This window comes from Centrocercus urophasianus, unplaced genomic scaffold (genome assembly GCF_019232065.1).
Source record: "Centrocercus urophasianus isolate 14NV4802_14NV808 unplaced genomic scaffold, USGS_Curo_1.0 seq_14, whole genome shotgun sequence".
Taxonomy (NCBI): Eukaryota; Metazoa; Chordata; class Aves; order Galliformes; family Phasianidae; genus Centrocercus; species Centrocercus urophasianus.
The window spans coordinates 51,227,633-51,237,449 of NW_024884586.1; the positions used below are offsets into that span (position 1 = coordinate 51,227,633).

The window sequence follows — 9,817 nt, forward strand, 5'->3', positions numbered from 1 at the left end:
GGATGGATGGATGGATGGATGGATGGATGGATGGATGGATGGATGGAGGAAGGGATAGAGGGATAGTGGAATGGGTGGATGGAGGGATGGAGGAATGGAGGGATGGATGGATGGATGGATGGAGGGAGGGGTAGAGGGGTGGATGGATGGATGAAGAGATGGATGATGGACAAATGGAGGGATGAAGAGATGATGGACAAATGGAAGGATGAAGGGATGATGGATGGATGGATGATAGATAAGTGAATGATGGAGGGAAGGATGGAGGTATGAATAGATGATGGAGGGAAGGATGGATGACAGACGGAGGGGTGACAGATGAAAGGGCGAGCTGTGTAGGAAGCGCCACCTTGCACTGCTTTACTCAGAGTTTCACACATATTCTTTGCCTTTGCGTTTTTCCTTTACTTTTTTACAACGCTTTGTATTGCAATTGCGAAACCACCGCCCCAGCAAGTCACTCCTGGGTGGTTTTCTTCTTCTGTCTGCGCAATAACAGTGCTTGCTAAGTATGTGTCACTTCACGACGCAGCAAGAACGATGTTTGGTGTCACATGCAGTGCATTGACTCAGCAGGAAGCGTGGCAGGAGCGCGGCGGTGGCGGCTCGGCGTTTCCGGCAGATTATTGTCAATAAGACTGTGAGAAAAACCGGGTATCAACAAAGGAGAAAATGCTCCGTGTGCATTTCAAGGGGAAAGCAGGCTGGGGCAGGGAGTGGGGCTCTGTGGGAAAATCGAGATGCTGCGTCTCGGGGCTGATGGATGAGCTGAGACCCAAAACCTTTGCCCCAGGAGCTCCTGCTCCAGCTGAGCCCCCTGCTTGCATCAGAAGGGACCCAGGTGTGCAGGCTGCCCTGTAATCACTTTCTGCTTTCGCCTCCAGGCTGCAGCAAGCAGATCCCAGCAGCAGAAGTGCTGTGGAACGGAGGCAATGTGGGTCAGACGAGGAGCAGCAGCAGCAGCCGCCTGCTTCTGGCTCATCAGCCCCGCTGACCCCATTTGCAGCACCACTTGTCCATGGGAAACTGCTCCGTGTGCTCCTTGGGTTGTAAAGCAATCAATCATCGTTCAGCATCACAGATCATAAAAGCACGGGGACCCATTTTTCCTGTTTTCCTTTCTTCCCCCTTCAATTGGAAACCTGCTAAAATCACCCACGTTCCACCGCGATCCTCCTCTTGCTGCTTAGGATCCAGCCATCAGCAAACTCTTTAGCAGCTATCTTGCATTTGCAGGTCAGCCATAGAGAGATTTACCCCACAGCTCATACAGCAAACGTAGCAAATCTCAGCTACCTCCAAGGGGTGCTCAGCTCAAAGGCATCTGCTTGCAGTGCTGGGGATGCTTAAAAAAAAAGAGAGGTGAAAGACAAGGGAGGAAGAAAAGAGGAGAGAGAAGGGGGGAAGAAAAGAGGAGAGAGAAGATAGGAGCTGAAAAAGACAAAAAAAAGAAAGGAAAAGGGGAAAAAGGAAAGAAATTGTGAAAAAGAGAGAGAAAAGAAAGGAATAAGAAAATAAAAGAGAGAAGGAAAGGAAAAAGGGAAAACCACCTCCATCCTCCTGCCTTGATAGTGATGGAGCAGGGATGGGGGAGGATCAGTGCTCAGCAGCACTGGGGCTTTGCTCCACCATGCAGGATAGACTGTGACCTGTTTGATGTATTTGAAGCTTGAAATAGTTCCTTATGAGTAATGTGGTTCAGGTGCTTATCACTAATTAATTAATTCTTTCATAGCGTGGATACCTAATTAAAGCAGTCTAAGGTAATTCCGGAGGGGTCTGAAGCTGAAGGGATGGTTAATGGGGTTGTTTCTGTGCTGATGCAACCCTTGGGGCAATTCCCAGTGGCTGGAAGGGTTTATTAGGTTCTGTGTGGTTGTTACTTAAAATAAAATTCCAATAAAGGTTTGATTTGGGTGAAGTCATCGGAGACAGCAGCAAGGCTCCCACGGCACAGCTGGGCTTCTCTGGGCAAAAAGGAGATGGAAAAAGGCATGAGTTTGTGTCATGGCACCCCAGGTCCTCATTCCAAGCCTCGTTTTGCACCTCCTGTTAACACCTGTGTCTTGATGATGGGAAACACTTGAAAGCCACAAGGGGTTGGAAGCTGGGATTTCTGAGCAAGCTGACTTTATTTTAAGGTCAACTTGAATTCTTTTGGTGATGGCGTCGAGAAGTGAAAGAACCAAGAACTCAATGATGGGATGCCTACTCTAATGAATGAGTGATGTGAGTTTTCTAGTGGTCTCCCCATAGTAGAAATGAACCTTTGAAATGAGGGGTTCTGATGTCTCCTGTTCCTAAAGAAAACCAGACCAGACAGGCCAGGAACCCATGGGTCAGGCAGTGTCCAGGCTGTGGGATGCAATGGATAATGCTGGAGTAAAACAGAACCTTCTGCCAGGGGAAAGAGCCTCATAGACTGGTCTGGGTTGGAAGGGACCTTTAAAGACCATCTGGTCCCATTCCTCTGCAATGAGCAGGGACACCCACAGCTGCATCAGTGCTCAGAGCCCCATCCAGCCTGACCATCTCTCAGGGCAACCCGTGTCAGTGCCTCACCGCCCTTATTGCAACTTTTTCCTTATGTCCAGTCTAAATCTCCCCTAAAATAAAATCATAAAATCACAGAATGGCCCAGGTTGGAAAGGACCTCAAGGATCACGAAGCTCCAAACCCCTGTGCCATGCAGGGCCACCAACCTCCACATTTCACAGCAGCCCAGGCTGCCCAGGGCCCCATCCAACCTGGCCTTGAACACCTCCAGGGATGGACGGGGCATCACAGCCTCTCTGGGCAGCTGTTCCAGCACCTCACCACTCTCACAGCACACAACTTCCCCCTGACATCCAACCTCCATCTGCCCTCCCTCAACTCCAAACCATTTCCCCTTGTCCTGCTGTCATCTCCCCTTTCCAAGAGCTGACTCCCCTCCTGTCTGCAGGCTCCCTTTAGGTACTGCAGGCTGCACTGAGCTCACCCCACAGCCTTCTTTTCTCCATGCTGAACAAGCCCAGCTCCCTCAGCCTGTCTTTGTAGTGGAGGTGCTGCAGCCCCCTGCTCATCTCTGTGGCTCCTCTGGACCCTCTCCAACAGCTCCCTGTCTTTCCTGGGGGCTCCAGACCTGCACACAGCACTGCAGATGGGGCCTCACGAGAGCAGAGCAGAGGGGGACAATCACCTCCTGTCCCTGCTGCCACCCCTCTGCTGGTGGAAAAATAAGAGGCTGCTCAGCTGAGATGGGTGGGTGATGCAAAGCTCAGGCTCAACCATCACTCCCCCAAGTCTGTGAGGGACCCAGGGGGAGAAATCCAGTAGTGTGACCCTGTGAAGATGTCCGCTGATGGGACACACGTGTCACCTTGGGGCAAGGCCAGGAGAAACTGTTGCTTTGCAGCTGGGGCACTGCTGTTTTTTCTGTGCAGCATTGGATGTTTTAAGGGAGTTTCTGAAGCTGCGTGTTCTTTTCTCAGGCCAGCTGCATAACAATAAAACACAAGCATAAAAATAAAATGCCAGCAGCAAAGAGCGTTCCTTACCTCTTTTGGACTCTCTTTACCCCCATATATAAAGGATAGAGGCCAACGGCTGCTTGCAGAGGTGGGAACTGGATGGTCTTCAGGGTTCCTTCCAACCCAAGCCATTCTCTGGTTCTACAGTTCCATGATTTATGCTGTGCTGTTTTTTTTTCTCCCCCAAACACAGTACGTTTCCTTTTCCTGGCAGCTCCTGGGGCTCTCTCCTGCTCTGGGAAACATCCCTTCACCCTCATCATTTCTTAAGAAAACAATACAAAAAAAAAAGCAGAAAAGAGAATAAAAGGAAGTTGAGGTTGCTTTCAGTTTGCCTTCTCTTTTCAACCATTAGGGCACGTGTGAGAAAACAACCTGAGATTCTCACTTCTGTGTGCCATCCAAAGGTGAAAGGGAAGGCTCTTGAGCAGGGCTCCCCAAATGCTTGGGGATGGTCTGCCCTATGTCTGGTTCACATCTGCATGCAACCCCATGCTCTGCTTTGGAGGAGCCTTTCCTGAGCTGCCTGAGATGGGATGCATTGCTGTCCTGCACCACTACCTCCATGTATACTCTATGTAGGAGATTGTGGTTTTGTGGTCATGAATGGATGGATCAGAGCATTGCTCCCCACACAGACACATCCAACAGTGGGCTCTTCATCCCGTGCACTGATTTCAGAGGAGAAAACTCATTGGGAACCTCCCTCCACGTACCAATTTTGGAGGACAAAACTCATTGGGAACCTCCTTGCTGTGCCTCATCCCATGGGACCTGCATCGCTTGATGCTGGCTCTGCTTTTGGGGTGAAATGCAGTAGCATGGGGCCACACAGGGCTAAGGTCATAAAATTAGACTCATTTGAATTGGAATGGACATTTAAAGGTCATCTGGTCCAATTCCCATTCAGTGGACAGGGGGCAGTGGGTTCTCTGCCCCCTCCATTCCAGTGATGGGAGCTCATTTGGCACCAAACCCTGGGTATGGACACACTGATGGCATCAGGGCTGGCCCCCCACACACACCTCGTGCCTGTTTGCTACTGGCGTGATAACGAAGCTGTTGCCATGGAAACAGGTTCATTTTCACCCTTCAATTTCTTTCTTACTTTGCTGTTGTGCCCCTGACCCATGAGCTGCTGTTTGGTGATTTCCATGCCACGCTGGGCACTGGGCAATAAGACACAGGTTGGGAAAGGGAATGCAGTTTTCTGCTCTTTTCTTTCTGCCTGCAGTGTTTTTACAGCTTTCTATGTATATTTAGTCATTATTTTTTCAATGGAGCAGCCTGTTTTTAGAGTCGACCTTTAGCACGACTAAGAACTATGGAGATGATTCTATTAGGCTGAATAGAACCCCCTTTAAAGGGATGCCAAAGTGCCTGTGAGAGGTCTTTGGGCTCAGACATTTCACTGCTGGGTTTTGCTCACTGATGCCTATGCTCCAGAGAGGTGGTTGGGCCACCATCCCTGGAGGAGCTCAAGAAACGTGTAGATGTAGTACTAGAATCATAGAATCACAGAATCATAGAATCATAGAATCAGCACGGTTGGAAAAGACCTAAAAGATCATCCAGTCCAACTGTTCACCTATTCCCAATAGCTCCCACTCAAGGTGAATGGTTTAGTGGGCAACATTGGTGGTAAGTGGGCGGTTGGACCAGATGATCTGAGAGGTCTTTTCCAACCTGAATGATTCTGTGATTGTACGATTCTATTCCAAAAAAGCACTGAGTTTCCCAAGGGGCTCTGCTTAATGGAGGATGACTGATGTATTCGAATGTTTTCTCCTTTCCCCAGTCAGAAGAGATCCCAAAAATTGGGATCTTCCTCTGTCACTTGGGCTTAATCTCAAGTTGATATGGGAGGAGAAAGGAATTCTTCTCAGTGCTTAAAAAGCAGCACTTTAGTGGTGAGTATTGAGTTTGAATACCTTAAATTGCTGACTTTCACTGCAGAATGGGCTGTCTGAGAGCACATTTTGCATTGGGTTGGGTCTCAAAGGCAGCATCATCCTTGCTTGGGACACCAGCAGCTTTGCGAAACATAGAATCACAGCATCATTCAGGTTGGAAAAGACCTCTAAGATCCCCAAGCCCAACCCCAGCCCATCCCACCGTGCCCACATCCCTCAGTGCCACATCTCCACAGCTCTGGAACACCTCTGGGACAGTGACCCCACCACTGCTGGGCACCTGTCAGCTCTTGTGGAGAAGAAATTCTGCAGTGAATAGCCCACAGCCCCTCCGTACAGTGCCCAAGCATCAAATCAACCCCAGAGCCTGAGCTGTAATCACAGCCCAGAGCCTGAAAGAGACAATATCCAGGTCCTGTACACCATAAACATCATTAGCATGGAAATCAAACACCATCCTTACTCATTAACCTGCAGTCTGCAAGACAGGAATCCTATTATCCAGACGCACTGCACTGCAGACGTGCGGTGGCTTCTCTGTCCCCATGCGGTGCCATGGAGCCCATAGCTCTGTGCCACTGCTTGCAAGAGGTACGGAGCCCTTAGGGCACAGAGGGCTTAGGGAATTCCTGCTGATTCTGCTGGAAAACAGCCAGGGCACCGCTTGCCAGCAGCCCTCAGATATTTGCCTGCTGACCTGAAACCTCTTCCTGTGCTCAAAGTCTCACCGCACGCTGAGAGTCACTGTGGTCTGTCCCCAGCGAGCTGCTGGGAGGCGGAAGGAAGCCCTGAGCCCTGGGGCCGGAAAGAAAGGTATCACTGCAGCCATCTGAGCAGGTTGGTTTTTAATTTCTCTCCATTTCCCTCTTTCTGTAAAGGTGTCGAACGCCGAAGTGGAGCAGCTGTTGCCCTAAGGACAGCCAGCACCAGTGAGACCCAGCTTTGGTAAAGCAATGCTGCCCACATCGAGCACTGGGTGCTGGGAGGGAGGGTGGTGCTGGATGCCTGGCTGGGGCTTCCAGAGAGTAAAGGATGTAGTGTTTATGTGGTATATATGTTACATGGCATGCAGTTTATATAAGGTATATGGAGTATATAGTGCATATGAGTTACATGGGGTATAGACTGTGAAGCTGGCATGGCCACACTGAGCATCCCTTGTCCATCTGGGGTGGAAATCTTGAGCAGTAGGAAACTCCTGCATCCTGTTTGGCATCTGACAGCAGGAGCTGGCAGCAGGGGTGGAGCAAAGCTGATCTACACATCCATCCCACAACACCTATGGCCACCCCAAATGCCCCTGCTACCCCAAAAGCCACTGGTCCAGAGGGCAGGTGGCTGAGGGAGGCAGATGCAGCCCCGTTTCCTTCTGCTTTGTTGCACTGCAGCTTTTCTTGTAATGCCCCAGCATCCCCTAAGCCTGGCTAATGGGGGCATGCATCCAGCAGCGATGCCCTCGGAGGATAGTGGCTTTCTGCCCTTGCCCAAACGCAAAGCTGGTCTGCATCTCCTCCCCTCACCCATATTCATACGGCCCAGCTCTAACACCTCCACAAATACATCCCCACCAAACTGCTTTTGGGATTTCAGGGATTCCAGGCTCTGTGTTGAGCCCCCATCCCCATTCCTGCCTGCTGCCTGACCGGGGTGTGCCCGGCGTGCCGATGGCCAGCAACAACACCGCGAGCATAGCGCAGGCACGCAAGCTGGTGGAGCAGCTGAAGATGGAGGCCAACATCGACAGGATAAAGGTGATGCAGCCGGGGACTCGTTGGGCACGTAGAGGGATGCTGTGAGGGTAGGTGCTGGTCAGAATGATATTGCAGGAGCCATCGGATGTGGTGGCAGAATGTGGTGGGTATGGAGGACGTCTGTCCTGGTGGCACCATGGCCATCCCGTGGTCGTCTCGTTAGCCATGGGAGGTGATTTCCTGGAGAAGTTCCCATGGGGTGGGATGTTCCATCCCCACGGTGGGGTGTTGTGTCCCCATGGTGGAATGGCTGAGGGACATGGCTTAGTGGGAGTGGTGCTGATGGGTCAGGTTTGTGTGTTTGGTGGCCCTGCTGTGTGTTTGGTGGCCCTGCTAGGCAGGGGGGTTGGAACTACATGATCCTTGAGGTCCCTTCCAACCCGGGTGATTCTGTGATTCTGTGTGATTCTGTTGGACTAGATGATCTTAGTAGTCTTCTCCAACCTCAGCGATTCTCTGCTGCTATTCTGTGATTCAAGGTGGGATGTCCCATCCCCAAGGAAGGATGTCCCCCATGCCACCTGTCCCCAACACATGGCTCCTTCTCTGCAGGTGTCCAAGGCAGCGGCAGACCTGATGGCATACTGCGAAGCTCACGCCAAGGAGGACCCCCTATTGACCCCCGTCCCGGCTTCAGAAAACCCCTTTAGAGAGAAGAAGTTCTTCTGTGTGATCCTGTAAAGCCTCAAGGAGCCTGACGGGCACTCAGGCCACCCTGAACACTGATGTAGAGTTTTTAGGAACGGGGACGACCTGCTAGTCCACAGAATTTAAACAAAAAATAAGTAAAATACAAGGCCTGGAAGCTACAGAGATGTGCATGTTTAAAGAATCTGGCCGCCTTTGGGGGATATAAGATGATCCGCATTGCGAGGCAAAAGATCTGAAGTCTGTAGAGTTGCCTAGAAAGAAAAAAAAAAAAAAAGGGAAAAAAAAAAAAAAAAAAAAAAAAAAAAAGAATATTCATGTAAAGAATAAATTCGTGTCACTTTTCAGCTCACAAAATCGTTTGATTGTTCCGTATTTAAAGCACCAGAGCGGTGCTGAGCAAAAGTAACCGCTAAGGATGTGCGTAACCTTCTTGGAATGATGTTGTTGGTTCCTTTCCAAGTACAGTTTTTTATTTAAGCTGCCGGATCTATAGCTAGATGGCTGTGATGTTACTCAGTGTTCGGTCTCGTGCTTTCCCATTCCCCGCTTCCCGTCTTGTGCCTGGTGGCTTCGCCCCGCGGTGAATGGTGTTGTGCTCGCTGCTTCGCGCTCTGTGACGGCTTTTGGTTGTAGTGCATGGATGGGGTTTGGTCTCTGCTCGCCCGCTGTGGGTTTTCTGTTCTGTCTGACAGCACAGGCCGGCGGGAGATGCTGCGGGATGTGATGTTGGAGGTGATGCCAATGGCAAAGCTGACCCCCGCAGCGCCTCCCGACACAGCTGCAGACCCCAAAAACAGTGCTGGCCTCTTTTTCCTAGGTCCATTCCTTTGTCCCACACATCTGTGCCTCTTCCCTGCTCCCTGCCCGGCTCTTCCTGCCCGTCCTCATGCCCACTCCCCCCCAGTGACGGGAGAGTGCCAGCATGATGATGCCCAGAGCACCCCGCTCCTGCAGTGCCTGATGCTGTGTTTACAGCCCTGCGCCAGGGTGATGGCTCATTCCCACGTCCAACATCACCCAAAATCAGAGTTTTGCGGGAAACATGCCCCCTTTTGGGGCCGTCAGATGCTCGTGAGGACATGGCTTGCCAGGAGCCCCCAGGACACTCCAATGCTCCACACCCAGCAGTAGCACCGGGATCCCATAAGGTACTCTGGGCTCTGCATTAACCCCATAAAATCATAGAATCATTAAGGTTGGAAAAGACCTCTAAGATCATGAAGCCCAACCGCCAACCCGCCACCACCATACCCACTAAGCCATGTCCCCATCAGCCCCAAACCACAGCTACCCAAGAGGGCAATAGTCTTTAGGTACCTTTCTGAGAATCTTTCTAGCCCGTTTCAAGTGCATTTTGGGTTTTCTACCTTTTCATACTCTTTTTCTAGCTCTGGTTGGCAGTGGGATGGCGCGCCCGGGGCCGGCCCCGCTCGTGGTGTTCCCGGGCCGTGTAAATACCCCCAACCCTTTGTCTTGGTCGTTGTGATGCCAAATTTCCGCTGAGCGCTGCCGTGGTTTGTAAGAAGTTTTTTAATGACTCATATCTTTTACAACAGGAATTCTTAATACATCAACAAAGAGTAATGCGGCCGTGTTCGCATCGCTCGTTTCCCCATGCAAAAGCCCTCAGCTGCCTCCATCCCGGGCATGGAAGGGAAAATCCATGGAGCATCGGTGTGGGATTTGCCCTTTGCCCATTGGTGTGGGCTGTGGGGGAAGGCAGTGCGGGAAGGTCGGCGTCGCGGTGTTGCGCATCCCCGTCCCGCGTGGTCTGTGTAATCGTTGGAAATAAAGTTGGGATTTGTTTCAAGGCTGTGGTGGTGATGGTGTGTGGGTGCCAGGGGCAATGGGAGGCTGCAGGGAAGGTGACCTGGCCTGTTGGTTGTAGAGGGATTGGGAGTGAGAGAGCGGGGTCTGGGCTCTGCACGGTAGGGCAAAGCAAGGCAGGGCAAAGCAAAGGAAGGCAAGGCGAAGGAAGGCAAGGCAAGGC

The 9,817-nt window shown here is 51.2% G+C and overlaps 1 protein-coding gene across 1 annotated transcript in view; it reads left to right on the forward strand.

The window, feature by feature from the left end:
• GNG2 (G protein subunit gamma 2) overlaps positions 1-9,621 on the forward strand; it is a 16,017-nt gene extending 6,396 nt beyond the window's left edge. The window contains exons 2-4 of the mRNA XM_042814658.1: positions 6,304-6,370; positions 7,016-7,176; positions 7,729-9,621. Coding sequence (XP_042670592.1) covers positions 7,090-7,176; positions 7,729-7,857 — 216 coding nt within the window. The 5' untranslated portion in view covers positions 6,304-6,370; positions 7,016-7,089 and the 3' untranslated portion in view covers positions 7,858-9,621. The remainder of the gene's footprint in view (positions 1-6,303; positions 6,371-7,015; positions 7,177-7,728) is intronic.
• Positions 9,622-9,817: the final 196 nt, after the last annotated feature.